The 21,888-nt window shown below is 48.1% G+C and overlaps 1 protein-coding gene across 2 annotated transcripts in view; it reads left to right on the forward strand.

Annotated features, from left to right (window-relative positions):
* Positions 1-21,888, forward strand: part of DLGAP2 (DLG associated protein 2) — a 707,896-nt gene that overhangs the window by 352,628 nt on the left and 333,380 nt on the right. For both annotated transcript variants that reach the window (XM_032869809.1, XM_032869810.1), the window contains one exon: positions 18,289-18,321. In XM_032869809.1, the coding sequence (XP_032725700.1) occupies positions 18,289-18,321 (33 nt within the window). The remainder of the gene's footprint in view (positions 1-18,288; positions 18,322-21,888) is intronic.

Raw genomic sequence — 21,888 nt, forward strand, 5'->3', positions numbered from 1 at the left:
AATGAACCTGTTAGCAACATTTCAACTCAGCCTTTTTCAACTCAGCTGCCCCTCTGAATTTGGGGGTCACTCATGCCCTCCTACACAGGGTTGCAACATTAATATGATTTTAGGTGTCCGTATTTTAAATCCCTTTCAGACTTGAAGACAAGGCTCCCATTATAGCTATGTTTGGCCCCAACTCAAGGTAATATTTCATAGTCTGAACTATCACAAGGACTTATTCTCTTTGAGAAATAAATTCAAGATAAATTCAAAAACATTTGTAAAGACCCTATACTTTGTCAGGTAGGCTTAACTGCCTTTCAACTTCATCCACTGTCTACAAGTGACAGAAATGGAGAAGAAATAGGCTATGATGGGCCAAAAAATAGAAAATACCAATTCAAGTAAAATTAAAGTATGACAGCCACCACCCAGTGAATATTGTTTTAAATTTTACAGTGGAGTTCTTCCTGTACAGCCGTATGAGTGAATAATGATCCCAGACGGGACAGATGAATAACAGCCTCTGTCCATGGTACTAAATAATGCCTTGCTCATCCACTCCTGCGGATCCTGCTGTGATAAATGATTACCTTGCCATGAACAAAGAAAGCTTTAGGCTTAAAAATAAGTGATATTTTGCTGACACTTTTTGAACAAACCAAGGACACACTGATGCCAGGGAGAAGATATTTGATGCAAAAGGTCCCAGTGGAAATACTAATGGATTATGGAAGTGGAAGTGGCTTGGACCTGCCATTACCTGTGGGGTTGGCGGTCAGGTCCCTGCCCACCGTCCACCTGAGTCCTTCTGGGATTGCAGACTGTGTCGTGGTTTTGTTACTTCATGCAGATTCACATTAGTTTGACGACAATAAGTTAGGTCAGGTCCTCTGCGGCTAGTATTTATTGTGATGATCAGAAGTCTACACAGAACATGACTGAACACTTAGTCTCCGGAGCAGGAACACCTGTTAATGGGCCATCCCACAGTGGGAGGACACACGCTGCCTACACTCACGCACTTCTGTGTGCGAGTCTGTCTCTGTGTGCTGATTTGTAGGAGTGAGGCATTCAAACAGAAGTGTGCATATGATTATGTATGTTTTTATGTATTTGTATTTGTGTTTGAATATGTTATGTCTTTATATATAATATAGTACCCATACATGTGTCTGCATATTTATACTTAGATCCGTATGGAAGCAGTTCTCCGGCGAGTGACTACATATTCATGTGAGTCTAGTTGGTATGACACAGAACACATACGGAAAGTCAACGTTATGATGTTGGATTGACAAGAATTAATGTAAATCTTGGGGAGGAGGGAATGGAGTCTTTATTTTCAAAGATTGTTCTGATGCTAAAACCTATCTGGGCACAGGTTCTGGGGAGACCCAGCCTTGGCCTCTGAACACCTCCAGTCGAGAGAGAGGAACACCCCCTCCATCACTAACTGACTGGGAAAGAACCCTGTGACCCAAAGGAAGAAGCAGTGACTGGTTCTGCAGCGCTGGTGGGAACTGGCAGCCAGGACTGGTCCTCGGGGAGGGGCGAGCACCAGATGTTAGTCAGAGGCAAGTGCCCGGCAGAGGAGCCGGAGAGGTCATCCTGGCACAGTTGTGTTCCGAGGCTCTCAGATGCTGGCGGATGAGTGGTCCCTGAGTGGGGGCTGCCTGCCCCCGGGCTCTGTTTCTCATCACACTGGGCAGCTGGTCCATCTCCCTGTTTGTTCACGTGTCCCCACCCTCCTGCTTCAGTTCACGCCCTTGTCTGGTGCATCTTCTAGCCTGGGCCTCACAGGTGCTGTGTCCCGTCTGAGACACGGCACGTGGCCCCACCTTACCGCTGGTTAACAGAGTCCCTACCGTTGCGCACATTCTGTGCGGTTTGCTGATGCCACTCCTCATGGTGAGGAGAGCTGGGAGCATTCTGATTTACTGAGCCCACTTTCATCAAGTGTCTCTTGTGTGCCACGCACTGTTGTAGACTGGGTGACAGAGAGAGGAGCACGACAAACAGGAGGCAGGCTGGGGTCGTGGTCTGCTGCGCGGGGGAGAGCAATGTCAGAGCTTTCTCCAAGTGCACCAGGGCCTCAGTACAGAGTTTGAGCCTGGACATGAGCCAGGGCCAGAGATAGAGAAGGACAGCAGACGGGTCTAGGGTGTATTTCTCATGGCAGGGGAGGCAGCTCTCTGTGGAGGTCTGGAAGATGAACGTTCTGGAGAGGGTACAACAGATGAAAGATCTCTCCCTCAGTGCTTTGAGGACAGAGCCCTGTAGCCAGTGCCAGCGTCGGAGGAACAAGGGTCAGAGCCTCGCAGGCATTGGGAGAAGTTCAGCTGCTCTCCTAAGAGGGAGGGGGACCAGCCAGAGGGTCCCAGAGGGTGCAGCGCAGTCGGACGTGCACTGCAGAATTGGCGCCTTGAACTCCGTGCTGGACCTGGGAGCAGCCAGGAGGCTCCCTGCTGTGTGATCAGCACCAGGTCACTTGGGGACATGGCGTTGGCAGTATGGATGGAGGCAGGGAGTGGGTTCATGATGAATCCTGGACTTGCAGTGTGAGAGGACTAATGATGAGTCAGATGTAGGAGGGAAGGGAAATAATCAAAACATACCCCTCCGTGTTAGCCTCGGTCAACTCTGTGAGTCACGATGAGATACGAGGGACCCAAACATACCATCCACGCGGAGTGAAAACAGTGCATCTGAAGATCTGTGGGGCAGGGTACCCTGTGTGACCCTGTGACGGTAGATACAACTCACTGTAATGGTGGGTATGAGACTCTGAACATTTGTCCAAACCCGCAGAGAGTACGGCACCACAAGGGAACCTGCGGGCGATGAGGAGTGCGCATGTCTCATCAGTGTTGACAAGTGTGCCATCTCCTGTGGGCATGGGGGTGGGGGAAGCTCTGGAGACGGGGAGGTCGGGACTTAGCAGACATCCCTGCACCTTGCACTCCATTTGGCTGTGAGGCTGAAACACCCTGTAAACACTGGAATCTGTACAAAGTAAAACAAAGGAAAGCCCAGCCACCGATCCATCTGTCTTCCCATGCTGCAGATGTAATTGGTAGGATTTGGGACTCTTCCAGTTTGGTCTTGAGCAATGGTGGATCAGCATGGCATCATCGGGCAGCAGAAGTCCCCGGGGTTAGAACCACACATGTGTCTTTGGTGGCTTACCTCAGTGGCAGCAGGAAGGACGGTCTCGGTTGGTTTGGACTCTGTAACTGGGGGAGGGGTTTCTAAACCAGAAACTTGGGTTTCCTCACAGGGGTGGAGCCTGGGAGTCGGAGAGGTGTCAGTGCGGTCGGTTCCTGGCGAGGACCTCTCCCGGGCTGTCCTCACATGGTACAAAGAGGGAGGGCAGATCTCTGGGGTCCATTGTATGAGGGCGCTGAGCCCATCTTGGAGGCTCCACCATCATGACCTTGTCACTTTCCAAAGGTCCCACCTCCTAATGCTGTCACTTTGGGGACTCCATTTCAGCCTGTGAATTTTGGGGGGTGGATACAAACATTCAGTCCCTAGCACAAATGGCTCAGCCCCCACACTTTAGAGGACATGCCCTCCAGGAACAGCAGCCAGGTTTCTGGTACTTGCGCACTGTGTTCATAGCACCACGACTCACCGTGGACAGAAAGAGGTGTCTCAAGCATCCACAGATGGGCAAATGGATGAACACAGAGTGGCCCCTGCATGCGGCAGAACAACCTTTTTCAGCCCTCAGCGGGAAGGGAATTCGCACCCAGGCCACACACAGAGGCATCGCACAGATGTCATGCTCCATGAGCTAAGTGTGGGGGTGAGGACCTCCGCCCCTTACTGCAAGGAGCACAGACGTGTGTGTGCTCCAAGGACCCCTGGTGGCCCACAGGAACACCCATCAGGAGGCCATGGTGTGCTGGGCAGCAGTGACCATGCAGATGCTGGGGGCGGGGTGCTGTGGAGCAAGAGAGTGACTGAGAGTGCAGGGGTGGCCCGGACTGGGGGAGGCATCCCTGCAGGAACGCTGGGGCTCTGCTGTGGCTGCACGTCACAGCTTCGGCAGGCCTGGCGCTCCAGCCTGGGCTCAGGGAAGGGGAGATCCGTGCAGGCCGCGAGCAGGACCCTGGCCGCTGGTGTTCAGGAGAGAGGATCATGGTATTGGCACTGAGCTGGGAAGGGTCCTTGGAACCCAGAAATCAGGCTTAACACAAGCTTTGTTCCCAGTGTCCCCTGGACAGTGGCTAAAGTAACGTGGAGAACGGCTTGTGTGTGTTGTTGATGGCAAGGACGGAAGTGCCAAGAAGACCTCAGGTTCAGAATTCATGGGCGCCACGGATGTCTTTCAAGAACAGCTTCCTGCAAACAAACGGAAGTCAGTTGCGGTCCTGGCCATGAACTTGCCTGCGCGACTGGCCAGCAACTTCCTTTCTGCAGGCCCCTCTTGTCCTGACTGAACGAAAGACCGAAGGATGCTGGTTATTTACCCAGAGCTGTCGTGGGAGTTAATAAGACTGGAGGCATGAGGATCTTTGCGTTTCATACACAAAAATGGCAGAGAATAGAGTGACCCATTGATTATTCACAGATGAGCCATTTACTTTACGGTGAGCCCCCAGTCCCGGCGCACCTCTGCCTGCCAGTGAGCATACACTTGAGTGAATAATATCGGGACCCTGTTTTTCTTCAGACATTCCCATCAGTTATTTAACTTTCTTAAGTCAAGCTTACTCTGAAGGGGAATCAACTTCCCAGAAACATTCCTGAGTCCAATATGACATTTAGGGATTTGACGCCTGGAAAGGGGAGGGCTGAGAGTTGAGTTCACAGGGGACATGGTGCGGGGCAGCTGGCGGGTTTCCTGTCTGTGCTGTGCACCTGCTGCTCCCACAGTTGTGGACGGTCAGAGGTTCCCCAGTGATGTTTTCCTGCTTTTGGTCACAACTATATCCCTCTCACACCAGTGCGACGAGGAATGGGGGAGAGCCTCAGTACTCAAGGGAGAGGGGAAGGAGGGCAGGAGGCACCCTCTGATATATGAGCATCACACATCAGCAATGATCATGAAGTTGTATGTGCTGTGATGCATCCTGAGTAGATGTCCATGACCAGCCAGCCATGGTTTCCAGACATCCGTACAAGGCCTTCGCTTCTGGTCCCCTCTGACACACCGCTTTATGAAAGCTACTGATTTCCGGGTTTGCCTTCACATGTTCACATTTTACATGAAACAAGTTCATTTGGAATTCTGTTTACGTGCAGTTATCTCATTGAGGGAATGACGCTGTGGCCATCTGTCACCAAGAGGGGAGCCCGCGTGCAGTCGGCTTGCTGCCTGACCATTTCGTGTCTCGTGTGATTTCTGCTCTCATGTTCCTCAAGTATTGAAGAAGCCTAAATGAATTTTTCTGCCATTTTACTGCTGTTCTGTATTTTTGGTGTGCACATTAAAAGATGAGAAAGGGGGCGCCTGGGTGGCTCAGTGCGTTAAAGCCTCTGCCTTCGGCTCAGGTCATGATCCCAGGGTCCTGGGATGGAGCCCCACATCGGGCTCTCTGCTCAGTGGAGAGCCTGCTTCCTCCTCTCTTTCTCTCTCTCTCTCTCTGCCTACTTGTGATCTATGTCTGTCAAATAAATAAATAAATCCTTAAAAAGGAAAAAAAAAGGATGAGAAAGGCTGGCACCCAACAGTCTTCTGCTTAATGAAATATTTTGAAAATGGAACGTGCCCCTTCAGATCACTACATTTGTATCTTTAGGTTAAATACCCAGTAGTGTGATTGCTGGTTCATAGGGTAGCTCTACTTTCAACTTTTTGAGGAACCACCATTCTGTTTTCCAGAATGGCCACACCAGCTTGCATTCCCACCAACAGTGTAGGAGGGTTCCCTTTTCTCCGCATCCTCGCCAGCATCTGTCAGTTCCTGACTTGTTAATTTTAGCCATTCTGACTGGTGCGAGGTGGGATCTCATTATGGTTTTGATCTGTATTTCCCTGATGCCCAGTGATGTGGAGCACTTTTTCACGTGTCCGTTGGCCATCCGGATGTCTTCTTTGCAGAAATGTCTGTTCATGTCTTCTGCCCATTTCTTAATTGGATTATTTGTTCTTTGGGTGTTGAGTTTGAGAAGTTCTTTATAGATTTTGGATACTAGCCCTTTATCTGATATGTCGATTGCAAATATTGTCTCCCATTCTGTCAGTTGTCTTTTGGTTTTGTGAACTGTTTCCTTTGCTGTGCAAAAGCTTTTGATCTTGATGAAGTCCCAGTAGTTCATTTTTGCCCTTGCTTCCCTTGCCTTTGGTGATGTTCCTAGGAAGAAGTTGCTGTGGCTGAGGTCGAAGAGGTTGCAGCCTGTGTTCTCCTCAAGGATTTTGATGGATTCCTCACATTAAGGTCTTTCATCCATTTTGAGTCTAAGGAGTAAGGTGTAAGGAAATGATCCAGTTTTATTCTTCTGCATGTGGCTGTCCTGTGTTCCCAACACCATTTGTTGAAGAGACTTTTTTCCATTGGACATTCTTTCCTGCTTTGTCAAAGATTAGTTGACCATAGAGTTGAGGGTCTATTTCTGGGCTCTCTATTCTGTTCCAATGGTCTATGTGTCTGTTTTTGTGCAAGTACCATACTGTCTTGATGATGACAGCTTTGTAATAGAGCTTGAAGTCTGGAATTGTGTTGCCACCAACTTTGGCTTTCTTTTTCAATATTCCTCTGGCTATTCAGGGTCTTTTCTGGTTCCATTTAAATTTTAGGATTATTTGTTCCATTTCTTTGAAGAAAATTGATGGTATTTTGATAGGGATTGCATTAACTTTGTAGATTGCTTTAGGTAATGTAGACATTTTCACAATATTTGTCCAATCCATGAGGATGGAATATTTTTCCATTTCTTTGTGTCTTCCTCAATTTCTTTCATGAGTACTTTATAGTTTTCTGAGTAGAAAGATCCTTTGCCTCTTTGGTTAGGTTTATTCTTAGGTATCTTATGGTTTTGGGTACAACTGTAAATGGGATCAACTACTTAATTTCTCTTTCTTCTCTCTTGTTGTTGGTGTATAGAAATGCAACTGATTTCTGTGCATTGATTTTATATCCTGACACTTTACTGAATTCCTATACAAGTTCTAGCAGTTTTGGAGTGGAGTCTTTTGGGTTTTCCACATATAGTATCATATCATCAGCAAAGAATGATAGTTTGACTTCTTCTTTGCCATTTTGGATGCCTTTAATTTCTTTTTGTTGTCCGAATGCCAAGGCCAGGACTTCTAGTACTATGTTGAATAGCAGTGGTGATAGTGGACATCCCTGCCATGTTCCTGACCTTAGTAGAAAAGCTGTTAGTTTTTCTCCATTGAAAATGATGTCTGTTGTGGGTTTTTCATAGATGGCTTTGATAATACTGAGGTATGTACCCTCTATCCCTATACTTTGAAGAGTTTTGATCAAGAAAGGATGCAGTACTTTTTCAAATGCTTTTTCAGCATTTATTGAGAGTATCATATGGTTCTTGTTCTTTCTTCTATTAATGTATTTTATCACATGGATTGATTTGTGGATGTTGAACCAAACTTGCAGCCCTGGGATAAATCCCACTTGGTCATGGTGAATAATCCTTTTAAGGTACTGTTGGATCCTATTGGCTAGTATTTTGGTGAGAATTTTTGCATCCATGTTCATCAAGGATATTGGTCTGTAATTCTCCTTTTTGGTGGGGTCTTTGTCTGGTTTGGGGATCAAGGTAATACTGGCATCATAAAATGAGTTTGGAAGTTTTCCTTCCATTTCTATTTTTTGGAACAGTTTCAGGAGAATAGGTATTAATTCTTCCTTAAATGTTTGGTAGAATTCCCCTGGGAAGCCGTCTGGCCCTGGGCTCTTGTTTGTTGGGAGATTTTTGATGACTGCTTCAATCTCCTTAGTGGTTATGTGTCTGTTCAGGGTTTCTATTTCTTCCTGGCTCAGTTTTGGTAGTTTACAGATCTCTAGGAATGCATCCATTTCTTTCAGATTGTCTTATTTGCTGATGTAATGTTGCTCATAATATGTTCTTGTAATTGTTTGTATTTCTTTGGTGTTGGTTGTGATCTCTCCTCTTTCATTCATGATTTTATTAATTTGGGTCCTTTCTCTTTTCTTTTTGATAAGTCTGACCAGGAGTTTATCAATCTTCTTAATTCTTTCAAAGCACCAGCTCCTAGTTTCATTGATTTGTTCGGCTGCTCTTCTGGTTTCTATTTCATTCATACCTGCTCTTTATTATTTCTCCTCTCTTTCTGTGTTTAGGATTTCTTTGCTGTTCTTTCTCTAGCTCCTTTAGGTGTAGGGTTATGTTGTGTACTTGAGACTGTTTTTGTTTCTTGGGAAAGGCTTGCATTGCTATGTACTTTCCTCTCAGGACTGACTTTGCTGTGTCTCACTGATTTTTAACAGTTATGTTTTCATTATCAATTGTTTCCATGAATATTTAAAATTCTTCTTTAATTTCCTGGTTGACCCATTCATTCCTTAGTAGGTTGCTCTTTAGCCTCCACGTATTTGAGTTCTTTCCAGCTTTCCTCTTGTGATTGAGTTCTAGCTTCAGAGCATTGTGGTCTGAAAATATGCAGGGAATGATCCCAATCTTTTGGTACCAGTTGAGACCCGATTTGTGGCCCAGGAGTGATCTATTCTGGAAAATGTTCCATGTGCACTAGAGAAGAATGTGTATTCTGTTGTTTTGGGATGGAATGTTCTGAATATATCTGTGATGTCCATCTGGTCCAGTGTGTCATTTAAAGCTTTTATTTCCTTGTTGATCTTTTGTTTGGATGATCTGTCCATTTCAGTGATGAGGGTGTAAAGTCCCCTATTATTATTGTATTATTGTTGATGTGTTTCTTTGATTTTGTTATTAATTGGTTTATATAGTTGGCTGCTTTCATGTTAGGGGCATAGATATTTAAAATTGTTAGATCTTCTTGTTGGGCAGACCCTTTAAGTATTTCATAGTGTCCTCCCTTATCTCTTATTATAGTCTTTGGCTTAAAATCTAATGTATCTGATATAAGAATTGCCACCCCAGCTTTCTTTTGATATCCATTAGCATGGTAAATTGTTTTCCACCCCCTCACTTTAAATCTGGAGGTGTCTTTGGGTCTAAAATGAATTTCTTGTAGACAGCTTATTGATGGGTTTTGTTTTTTTATCCATTCTGATTCCCTGTGTCTTTTGATTGGGGCATTTATCTCATTTACATTCAGGGTAACTATTGAGAGATAGGGAAGATAGATATTTAGTGCCATTGTATTGCCTGTAAGGTGACTGTTACTGTATATTGTCTCTGTTCCTTTCTGGTTTACTACTTTTAGGCTCTCTCTTTGCTTAGAGGACCCCTTTCAATATTTCCTGTAGGGCTGGTTTGGTGTTTGCAAATTCTTTTAGTTTTTGTTTTGTTTTGTCCTGGAAACTTTCTGTCCTTCCACTTTCAATGACAGCCTATCTGGATATAGTATTCTTGGCTGCATGTTTTTCTCATTTAGTGCTCTAAAGATATCATACTAGTTTTTTCTGGCCTGCTAGGTCTCTGTGGATCAGTCTGCTGCCAGTCTAATATTTTTACCATTGTATGTTACAGACTTCTTTTCCCAAGCTGCTTTCAGGATTTTCTTTGTCACTAAGACTTGTAAGTTTTCCTATTAGATGACGGAGTGTGGACCTATTTTTATTGATTTTGAGGGGGGTTCTGTGTGCCTCTTGGATTTTGATGCTTGTTTCATTTGCCATATTAGGTATAGTCTCTACTATAATTCGCTCCAATATACCTTCTGCCCCCCTCTCTCTTTCTTCTTCTGGGATCCCAATTATTCTGATATTGTTTCATCTTATGGTACCACTTATCTCTCGAATTCTCGCCTCATGGTCCAGTAGTTGTTTGTCTCTCTTTTGCTCAGCTTCTTCATTCTCCATCATTTGGTCTTTTATATCACTAATTCTCTCTTCTGCCACATTTATCCTAGCAGTAAGAGCCTCCATTTTTATTGCACCTCATTAATAGCTTTTTTAAAATTTTAGCTTGGTTAGATTTTAGTTCTTTTATTTCTCCAGAAAGGGCTTATATTTCTCCAGTCAGGGTTTCTCTAATATCTTCCATGCCTTTTCAAGCCCAGCTAGCATCTTGAGAATCATTCTTGTGAACTCTAGATCTGACATATTACCAATGTCCATATTGATTAGGTCCCTAGCCTTTGGTACTGCCTCTTGTTCTTTTTTTTTTTTTTTTTGTGGTGAGTTTTTCTGCCTTGTCATTTTATCCAGATAAGTATATATGAACAAGAGAATAAAATACTAAATGGGTGACAAAGACTGCAGAAAAATGTATGCCAACCAAATCAGAAGAGACCCCAAATCAAGGTGAGAAGAAAGGGGGTAAAAAGAAATTTTAAAAATTAAAAAATATGTATCCAGTCAACAAAACAAAGAGGCAACCCACATAATGGGAGAAGATATTTGCAAATGACAGTATAGACAAAAGGTTGATATCCAGGATCTATAAAGAACTCCTGAAACTCAACACACACAAAGCAGACAATCATATAAAAAAAAAGGGCAGAAGATATGAACAGACACTTCTCCAATGAAGACATACAAATGGCTATCAGACACATGAAAAAATGTTCATCATCACTAGCCATCAGGGAGATTCAAATCAAAACCACATTGAGATACCACCTTACACCAGTTAGAATGGCCAGAATTAGCAAGACAGGAAACAACATGTGTTGGAGAGTATGTGGAGAAAGGGGAACCCTCTTCCACTGTTGGTGGGAATGCAAGTTGGTGTAGCCACTTTGGAAAACAGCGTGGAGATTCCTCAAAAAATGAAAAATAGAGCTTCTCTATGACCCTTCCATTGCACTACTGGGTATTTACCCCAAAGATACAGATGTAGTGAAAAGAAGGGCCATCTCTACCCCAATGTTTATAGCGGCAATGGCCACGGTCACCAAACTGTGGAAAGAACCAAGATGCCCTTCAACAGACGAATGGATAAGGAAGATGTGGTCCATATACACTATGGAGTATTATGCCTCCTTCAGAGAGGATGAATACCCAACTTTTGTAGCAACATGGACGGGACTGGAAGAGATTATGTTGAGTGAAATAAGTCAAGGCGAGAGAGTTATTATCATATGGTTTACTTATTTGTGGAGCATAACAAATAGCATGGAGGACAAGGGGAGTTAGAGAGGTGAAGGGAGTTGGGGGAAATTGGAAGGGGAGGTGAACCATGAGAGGCTATGGACTCAGAAAAACAATCTGAGGGTTTTGAAGGGGCGGGGGGTGGGAGGTTGGGGGAACCAGGTAGTGGGTATTAGAGAGGGCACGGATTGCATGGAGCACTGGGTGTGGTGCAAAAACAATGAATACTGTTATGCTGAAAGAAATAAAAAAAATTTAAGGTAAAAAAAAATGTATCCATATAAGTATTAGACTAGTGAATAGAACAGAGCCACCCACTTGATTTTGGGTATATTTTGGTCTCTTAGAAAAAATTACCTCCCTAAATTTTAAAGAAAGAAAAACATATATATATACACAAAATTAAGTGTAAACATGATGAAGGGATGGAATATGATTGTAATGATGAAAATTTAAAAAAACTAAAAAAGGAATTTGTAAGATAAGTTGGTTGGAAAAAGGAAGAAAAATGGGAGAGAATTTGCTCAGGCTGGAGACTGGAACAAAAGCCCTGTGCTATATTTAAGGAATATTTTGATCTATGAGAAGAAATTGTATCCCAAAATTTTTTAGAAGAAAAAACCCAATATGTATACAAAAATAAAGTTAGATACAATGAAGGATAACAAATTGAGGATAATAATGAAGGTTTAAAAAGACTTTTTTTAAGAAAGGTATTGTTAAGATAAACTAGTTAAAAAACATTAAAAGAGGAAAGAGGAAAAGTTAAAAACACTAGAATAAGAAAAAAATAAAATTAACAAAATTTAATTTAACTTGCAAGACTAAAGAATCACGGGGAGAGCCATGAATTCCATGCTTTCCTTTCCCTCCTCTGGAATTCCACTGTTCTTGATCAGTGAGCTTAGTCTTGGCTGGATGGTCTTGCTGATCTTCTGCAGGAGGGACCTGTTGCCTTGATTCTCAAGTGTCTTTGCTGGAGGCGGGATTGCGCCGCCCTTGCCAGGGGTCGGGCTAAGTCATCTGCTCAGTTCGCTCTCGGGGCTTTTGTTCCCTGAGCGCTTTCTGTAGAGTCAGGAGGACGGGAACGAAGATGGCGGCTGCTCAGTCTCTGGCTGGAGATGCTGAGAGCTCGGGGCCCCACTCCTAGTGCACCCTCAGAGAAAAGGGGTCAATCCCTCCTGTGTCCCTGGTCTCCCGCTGTGCTCCGAGCTCATCCAGCCTGTGACCAAACGCTTCTGCCTCTGGTGCGGCCCCATTTGGAGTCTCCAAACCCAGCAGATTCCTGCCGTCCTCCCACACTGCTCTTCCAAGAGGAGGGAGGAGGGGGTCTCCCCGGATCGTGTGGGGTCCCTGCTTGACGAGCAGACTGTGCCTCGGATCACGGTTTAAGGTAACCCGGAGCGGAGAGCTCACTCCTCGGCTCTGTCTCTGCCGCGGTTTCCCCACCTTGATACCTGTGAGCTCTGCAACACTCAAACATCTCCAATCCTTCTGTGACCCTGTGGGACCTGAGAACACACTGTCCCCATGAGAGCCTCACCCCGGCTTAGTCTCTGAAGTGATGTCCCTCTGTGGAGCAGACTTTTAAAAGTTCTGATTTTGTGCTCCGTTGCTCCACCGCTTGCTGGGAGCTGGCCCCTCCCCCTGCGGTCTATCTTCCCAAATGTCGCTTTGGATTCACTTCTCTGCACATCCTACCTTCTAGAAAGTGGTTGATTTTCTGTTCTAGAATTGCTGCTCTTCTTCTCTTCTATCTCCTGCTGAGTTTGTAGGAGTTCAGAATGGTTTGATAACTGTCTAGCTGAACTCCTGTGACCTGATGTCATCTCAGCCTGCTACTGCTCCGCCATCTTGCCTCTTCTGTAGTTACTGTTATTATCCCATGTGACGGGATTCTTATAGGTCAATAATCAGTGAAAATGCTTATGAAATTGCTAACACTTGGTGATTGATCAGCATGTCCTGGGTTTGGGGATAAGGCGTCTCCATGACTGCCTAATTTACTTGTGGAACAACCCTAGGGGTAGAATCTACTACTCTCTCCTAGATAGTAAAACTGTGTGCTGTTTATTTTAAAATGGAATGAGGGCAAACTCAGAGAATGATAATATTAGCAGCTAATATTTAGGGACTTACTTTGGGCCAGAAATATGTTTTCCCTTTCACTTAAACTGTTTGCATTTTTAAAAAGCTTTTCAAATTAAAAGTGGGCATATGTTCCCCGACAGCTTCATTTGATACCCCTTGTCCCTGACCCGTATGTCCCCTCCCATTGCTGTACCTCCCTAGAAATAACCTCTGATAAAAATCCACATGGGTCATTCTAGGCTTTGCTGTCATAGCCTTGTATGGCCAGTGCATGTCGCTGAGCAGGGTGGGCTCTCTGCAGAAGTATGTGTTAGACAAATATTAAAGAATACACTTCCAAAAATAGAATTAAGAAGCCCATGGATGGCTTTCCTCTTTCTCTTTCTTTTTGAATGTTTGAGATTTGTCCATAGTATCACCACGTGATGACTGAGTTCAGTCGATGCAGTCAGGTTATTTGAGCTGCTGAGTCAAGCCCTGGTCCACCTACCATCATGTTATCATGTGTCTGTGAAATCGTAGTGTCACGTTTCCCTATCCCAGTAAGTGTGTGGGCGAGCGCATGCCTTGTTCCTTGGGATCTGTGGGGAGGGTCGCCATTGTTATGCTCCTTGTTGGTTTGGGAAGTGTTCACAGTCACAAGGGCACCCTGGTTCCGTGGCATCTGCAGGTCTGACCCAGCCCCCCCTGCCATTCAAAGGATGGCTTCATGTTCCGCCCCGGGTGGCTCTCCGAGTGGAGCGTTTCTCCATGGTGAGTACCAGGAAGCCACCTGCAGCTTTGAGACTGGGAGGACAGACGTCCGAACGTGACCTTGGCCCTGTTAGTCATGGCCCCAGTGGGAGGGAGGCCAAGGAAGTGGACGGTGCAGCCAACGAGTCTGGTTGGCCTGGAAGCCCAGCACCAGACCGCCTAGTCTGCTGCCCCCACCAGACTCCAGGCTGCCGATCTGGGCCTCCTGTCCCCTTGTCTGTCTGCTCAGCCCAGCCCCCAGTGAACGCGGTCTGGGCTGGGCCGCCTGCTGGCACCGGAGCCAGGCTGACTCTGCAGAATCAGCACCGATATTCCTCACCTCCATGGGCTCTTCAAAGTGGGTCCTACTCCCAGGGATCTTGCAGTTGGCAATGCCGGGAGCCTGGCCACCAGCCCGAGCAGCTGGGTGCGTGTCAGCCACTCCCTCAGTGGGCTCCTGGGGGCAGGGGATGGTTTCCATGTCTCCTCCTGCAGCCCTGGCAGTCACGGAGGTGGGAGCCAGGGTGGGGGTGTCACGGGGCCAGCACGCCTTCGGATGGGAGAGTCACTGCACGTGCGCCTGCTTCCCACCCCGGCCCAAGCCACCTCTAAAAACACCTGCAGTGATCCACAGGGCCCGCCCCAGATACAGTGTCTCTGGATTCACACCAGAGACGCAGCCGTGTCCTCTTCTTGGGCCGATAAAACAGGGTAACACCTTCTGCCACGGGAAGGGCGGACCAGGCTATCACTGCTCACGTCTGGAGCTTGGGGAACAAGCCTGCTCTTGCCGGCTGCGTCTGGTCCAAGTACAGATTATGTGCACCCGGCAGAATTCTCTGTCCTATGTCAATTAGCATAAATTAGTAGAGTCTTCTCCTAACTTACATGAGACTCCATGCTAATGAAGATGAATTCACAGTATATCGAGTTTTACTCCAGTCTGCATCCGGACTGTTTTTTAATGGATGTTGTTCGGGGAAGAGGGTCTACTGTCAATCAGATACTGTCAGGCCAGGGCCACGGATGCCCCTCTCCTTGTCACGGGGTCCATGGGTGGGAGCAAGCCTGGCTTGATGGAGGGCGTGAAGGTGGCCAAGGATGGCCGCGGTTCTAGAGCACAGATGGGCGTGGATCCGAACTGCCCTTGATGGAGCCCAGCCCAGCCCTGGGCCCCGTGCTGCGTCGCACTCACTTTCCTTCACTCGTTCCCAGCCTGGTGGGTGAGGGTGGAGGGGAAGCAAGATCCAGAAGGGAAAGCGCCTCCAGAGCCTAGGCTCATGGCCACCGGGGAGGAAGCCTGTGGCATAGCCAGCCCTACCTCATCAGGCCCTCGGCCTCCCGCGCCGGGGGGAGCTGCTAACCTGCAGCTTGGAGTGTCTTTCTGATGGTTGCGAAGGCCGTGTCTGCTATCTCTGCAAACTGGGACTAGCGCTTTGACCCGGCTGTCCTCTGTGCGCTGGGGGGTGGGTTTCCCTCACCCCGGAACCTTCCCTTCTTCTACACTCCAGACTCAAGCAGGTAGAGTTTGGGTGCTTCTGGGGTCACTCACCTTATGGCGAAGTTGGGCTCCCCAAGGATGCTCCCCAAGGACGCACGTGCTGTAGACAACGGGAAAACCTCACTGCTTCCCTGGTCATCCTGCAGCTTGGGGCGGGAGTCTCCCGTGGACTTAAGGGAAGTGCAGAGTGACTCGCTTAGAGCACAGGGAATGATGGTTTCTCAGCTATGATCTTCCTGGAAATAACTTAAGGATAAGGCCTAGAGGCATTAATGGTGGACCTTGAAATGACATTTGTATAAGACTTGGACTCTAGAGAAGTTAACATGCCGGTGGCCAAAGGGACACCTTTTCCCAGACTCCTGGTGCCCTCTGACCCACAGAATTTGAGTTCACCAAAGATATCGATTCCTGCGCTCTAGGTGTTACTGTGCAGTCACTGAGCTTTGAACCTGGGTGATTCTGACCATATCCCGCCTGCGCTGGGGATTGGACGTTCGGAGAGTCCTGTGTCTGTGGGTCCATTCTGGTGCAAATTCAGGTTAGCCCTTCACAACAAGTGGTAAAAGCCCGTTTCTGATTCACCTCCTGCTCTAGCAGCCTGGTGTTGGGTTATGGTCCCATGTAGGGGCGGGGGTGGACAGTGGTCTTGGCTGAGGTCAGCTGACAGGTAAATCTGCTTCTCCTATGCGCGAGACTCTAAAGTCACGGCTGCCCCTCCCCAGGTCCCCTTCCCCAGCTCTGGGTCCACTGGGGAGACCTGAGCTGTCACCTCTTTCTTCCCCGTAGACACACATGCCTCCCGAAGTCCCTGGGAGCAGTTCCATTCATGCTCTATCCTGTCACTGTGAGGAGAGGGCCGGGGACTCTGCCATCGTGTGGCCTCAGGTCCTTTAATGCCGACAGCCACAGGGGCGACATCCACAGAGGGGGTGATGAGGGGTTCCCACCACTGCCTGGAATGCACTCTGCATCGTACGCATAGTGACCATGCAGAGGGTAGACAGTGCTGTATCTTCTGAAACCCAGAGCAGCACAGGGGCCTTGGGAATTGGAGTGAGCTCCTGGGATGTCGCTGTGTCCCCAAGCGAAAGACCCTCATTTTTGTTTCCTGTAGACCCTCAGTTGGGGGTGGCGTGTGCTGGTGGCTTATCTGCGCCTTAATGGCAGATGCCAGCCATGGACGTTGCAGGGTTGCACCCTTGTTTGGTGCTGTGCCTACTGCCCCCCATCACCCCACCCCCGCCTCCATCCTGGACCGTGTCTGTGTGCTCCCTGGACTGAGCTCTGGCACGGTGTCAGAGGGCGCAAGCTCCCATGCGCCCAGTCACACTCTCTTCTTCAGAAACTCTGGGTCCCCGTTTTCTGGCCTCACCCACTTGCGATGCAGAGTCGTTGAGCTCCGGGCTTCACTTTTGTTCATCAGACAGTGGAGGCCCGGTCAGTCCAGCCCCACAGCTGGAGCGGATACTGAGCTCGGGGCCTGTTGGGAAGGGCCAGCACATACCCCCTGATATGATCAGGCTGATGTCCAAGAAGTCAGATGAGTTCCGAGTCCACCTTGTTTTAAAGGACATTTCTGTCTTCTCTGCCACGTCCATCAGACCCCTCTGTCCCTCCTCCACCTCTGCCCACGAACCCACATGTCCCTGCTGGGCTGGCTGAGTATAGATACTCGGGCTCCCTCCCTGTCCCCGCCCAGCCCCTCCTGGGTACCCAGGCCATCCCACTAAAGAATCACTAACTTCCCCACTCCTTCTCAGAAACCATCCTTGGCTCCTAATTTTATATGAAAAATAAGTCTGAGCTCCTTCTGTAATTTTCAGTTCCCTCCCCAAACTGTGCATGATGTGTTCCCCCCACCGCATGGGACACCGGCTCCCACCAGCTTGTCCTCCAAGCACATTTCCGTGCCTGTCCTCTGACTGCAGTGTTTTCCTCCCATCTTTCTCTCTATTGAAAGTCCTACTTGTTCTTCAAGACTCAGTCCAGACGCTGTCTCTTCTGTGAGCCTTTTGCTGCTCCTTGGGTTTGGAGGAGGAGGCTGGCGTCCCCCTGAGTGCCTGGGGCTGGCCACCTGATGGGCTGCTTGAATCATTTGTCACTCAGCCTCCTGTCCCTGCATGGAGGATGCCAGTGTCCCCATTCTAGAGCCCCGGGGGCAAGTTGTCACCTGTGCAGAGTGATGGACGTGGCCCCGAAGTCTGACTTCTTTCCCACAAAGAATCTGTATCTTGGAAGGCATCGCACTTGTGTTTACTGCTGTAATTTTCGGACGTGTTGGTGAGTGCTGCGACCCCCAAACACCTCGTCTGTCATGCAGAGTCTGACACAGAGGGACAGGTCTGTGTCCTGAGGACAGTTTGTGCTTATAGGCTGAGTGTTTGTACTGGAGGATAAGATCATCCTTTTGCTCATGCTTATTTGTGCCTGAAAGCAGATATAACAGAGTTGTCATCAAAGTAAAGGTTTATTTATTAGATTAGGTGATAAAATACACTGTTTATTTCAGCTAAGTCGGTTGTGTTGAGCCGTACACAGCCATGAGAACGTGCAATGTGTGCACGTGCCTGTGACAGAGAACGTCAGTTTACTAAAATGTATGAAGTATTTGCTGAGGTAGGTTCTCTGCAATGACATTTGCTCAGATGCGGGGTTGGCTGGCCGAGTACCTAGAGGGCCGCTGTGTCCATGGGGCGGGTGGACAGTGGCAGTCGGCACCCTGTCCCTCCAGCCGCTGGGGTGAGGTCTGCAGCCATACACCGAGACCCCTTAGTAACGGCCTCTCTCTCTTTCTGTTTGCAGAGTCCCAGTGCACCCTCTGCGGGGAGCCGGAAGGTGAGTGTGCTGCCTCTCGTGGGCACGACGGGGGCTCCAGGGGGACGATGGCGGCAGGCGGGTCCGAGTGCGCATCTTTGTGGTGTTTGATGGAAAGCGGGTGAAACCGTCTGTGTGGTATGCGTGGTGAGCTTTAGGCAAGACGGGATCATCGCTAGAGGAACCTTGAATCACAACCAAATTACAACCCTTTCCTTTTTGTTTTGGATTTAGAAATTTTAATCAGGTTGCTCCAGGTAATAAATGGTGACATTAAAAATATGTATTTCTTGGCTTTAAATGTATTAGTCAAAGTGCTGACAGACCCTGTATGAAATAAGACCTTGGAAAACCTCCTGTATTATTAATGTGCAAATCCGAGGGACATAGCAGGAACCGTGCTGGTCATTGGTGACATTAGACAATGCACGGTAGCTCAGAATCCATGCGTCTGAGATACTGTGAGAAGTAGAGCTCCTGAATGATTTAACTATATTCCAGAGGAGTGAGACCCAAAATCTGTCCTATTTCTCAGAATCACAATAGGGAAGATGAAGGCATGTGGTTAGGACGTAACCTCCATTAACGGGGGCTCTGAATTCATCTGAGTTTTGATTTTCGGCGTCCAAGCAACCAGCTCCTGGCCTCGCCCCAGCAGGGAGTGATGGCTTCTGGAGGACAGGATCCCAGGATGCCCAAATGTGAATGGCTAGTGTGTGCACCGTGCCACACGGATGTCATCGCATTCCCCCAGAGATCTGTACCCATAAGATGAGAGAGAAGGTGACTATTGGGGTGACCTAGACATTCCATCAAACACTGTTGCTTGTACTGTGGGTGACTAAGTCCTCGCCCTTCTCACTGTGACGTGTGCGGACCACACCGTGCATTGACACGGCCGCGGCAAAGCACAGTAACTCGCACCGTGCGGGCTGCAGGAGAGACGAGACTCCGGGATTCCCAGGGTCTGGGAGTGGAGGCCGCTGGGAAGGCTTGCAGCAGCCTCCTGACCCGGAGGGTTTGGGATGCTCGCGGAGTTCTCCAGCCTGTGTGTGTCCTCCGGGCATTGGGGTGTCTTGTTCTTTATTGTTGTGGTATCTTCCATGTCTGTCGCACACCGGGACGGTGCACCTCCTGCGCTGCTGTCCTGTGCAGTCGTCTCTGCTGTGCCCACACGTGCTTTCTGCTGGAGTCTTCAGTGCGCTCAGGTCCCGGAGAAATGCCAGAGCCCGCTGCCTTGTGCCTGAACCCCATGGCGTCCCGCTTTCCCGCCTGCCTGTTCACAAGAGTGTGCTGTCTGCAGAGTGTGTGTGTGTCGTGTGGAGTCTGGGTCTTAACTGTCTGCTGCTCCACGCCGTCCTGAGAGGGCAGATAAGGTTCCAACAAATCAGTATGGCCTGTGCGGTTGGGTGAGGCTGTGGGATGAATCGAGGTGGTGTTACCTGGGGAGTTCTCGCTCAGGGACAGGCGTTTGTGTGTTCCTGCAGTCACACCCGTGGTGGGACCCCCGCCACTGACCTCCATCCACGCGGGGGCAGGGCTGCATACCCCCACCCCTTGGAGCACCCCCAACCCAGGTCCTGAGCCTCCAGCCCCACCCTGTCAGATGTCATCCCTGCATCCGCCTGTCCTGGATAGTGGCCAGCATGGCCCCCAGGGACCTGCTCTTGCTCAGCATCCACATCCCAGAGAATCAGCCCCACACCAAAGGTGGGAAAATGTCAGAGAAGAGGGAGAGCAGTACCCCTCCTTGTTCCGGGGGCAGACCAAGACGCAGACATGTACAGCACGCTTTACTCAGGCAGAGAACTGTCCTGGCTGTCCATGCCGAGGGGCTCGTGGGCGTCGGGGCGGCCAAGGCCGTGTTTGCAGGCCGTCTCTTTTCCACCTTGGTCTGAGGCTCTGCGGCCAGCCCAGTGCTTTCAGATATGCAAGTGTTGTTGCTCCAAATCAGAGGAAGGCAGGAAAAATTTGATGGCGTGGTCTCAGCTGGGCTTTATTTTTTGAAAAGCACTACCATGCATATTCATACACTTTTAAATCATTTAAGTAATTAGTCTAAGTGAGAGCTGCCTGGGTGCATTGAGTGGAATCTGAAATCAGTTTTTTTGTTCAGTAATTTCTCCAGCAGCTTCCATCAGTTAACTCATAAAGGCCACGGCACAGAAAGGATCAGAGCCGGAGGCCGTTGCACAATGCAGGCTCAGATCCCCGTGCCTTGTGCTCATTCCATCCGCAAGGTTAAGGCATCAACTCATTAAGCTTCTCTCTTTCTTGTCAGAAAGCTGTTAACAGTCTTTCTCTGCCAAACCAGTGAAGTGGGAAACCCCTATTTGCATTTTAATGATCCGTTCTCTGGGAGGGAGCTAGGTCTTTGGGTGCAGACTGAATAATTAGCATTGTCTCAAATGATGATCTCCGTCAAGCCGCGAGCGGAGGAGCAGAGTTTATGGGGTGCTGGAGACCTCAGCGTGCTCCGAGCGAGGACCCTGCAGAGGCGTGGGCGAGGCGTGGCGTGTTTTGCAGAGAACGTGAATGTGTAATTGCACCGAACGTGTAGACGGCGGTTTCCATGTGAGGGTTTGCTGACGCTTCCCACCTTGCATGGGTTCTTACATCTGGATGACCGTGATTTTGAGAGAAAAATGTTTAATGGAGTTTGTGGCTACTTATTGGTGTCTTTCTCCCCCCCAAGAATGTACAGACGGTACCTCTGAAAGGGGCGGGGCTCCAGGGGGAAGAGCTTGTTGCTCAGACAGACTCACCTGCCAGTGGCAGGGACGCACTCAGCAAAGTGCTCTGCCAGCCTGGAGATGAGAAAAACCAACAGTTTAAAATCTACGAAGACCTCTCATTTCAGTGGTTTGCTGCACGACTTCACGTGAGACCGCCTCAGTGTGTGTCGTGTTCTTTGTGGTTCTTGTCTTCCAGACGATACTGTCTAGCGACAAGATCACTTAGCTGGTTTATCTCGACACTGCAAGGATCTCGGGAGGTTTCACGTGTATCAATTTAATACAGGAAAATAATTTAAGAGTGTATGAACCTTTTCAAACTTTATTGGCAGGTACATGACAGCACTTGCTTTTTAAGTAGACCACAGGGAGTGTTGTGGTAGAACCACAGATGTCTGTTCATGGATATGCCTATTTGTGAACGTTTTTATGGTTTGAGTTGCCCTCCCAGCCAATAGATTTGCTAATGTGGGAAGACAGACGATGGTGCCTGGAAGGTTTAGAAAACTTAACTGAGATCCTCTACAGGGTAATAACAATGTCTTACATCTATGTGATTTAACCCAGTTAAAACGAAGGAATAAAATAAGCTATTATAGGGGCGCCTGGGTGGCTCAGTGGGTTAAGCCTCTGCCTTCAGACCAGGTCATGGTCCCAGGGTCCTGGGATCGAGTCCCATATCAGGCTCTCTGCTCAGCAGGGAACTGCTTCCCTTCCTCTCTCTCTGCCTGCCTCTCTGCCTACTTGTGATCTCTGTCCGTCAAATGAATAAATAAAAAAATTTAAAACAATCTTAAAAAAATAAGCTATTATAATATAAATTTGCTACAAAAGAGTAATGCTACAAAAATAT

This window comes from Lontra canadensis, unplaced genomic scaffold (assembly GCF_010015895.1).
Source record: "Lontra canadensis isolate GAN:19392208 unplaced genomic scaffold, GSC_riverotter_1.0 scaffold39, whole genome shotgun sequence".
Classification (NCBI taxonomy): Eukaryota; Metazoa; Chordata; class Mammalia; order Carnivora; family Mustelidae; genus Lontra; species Lontra canadensis.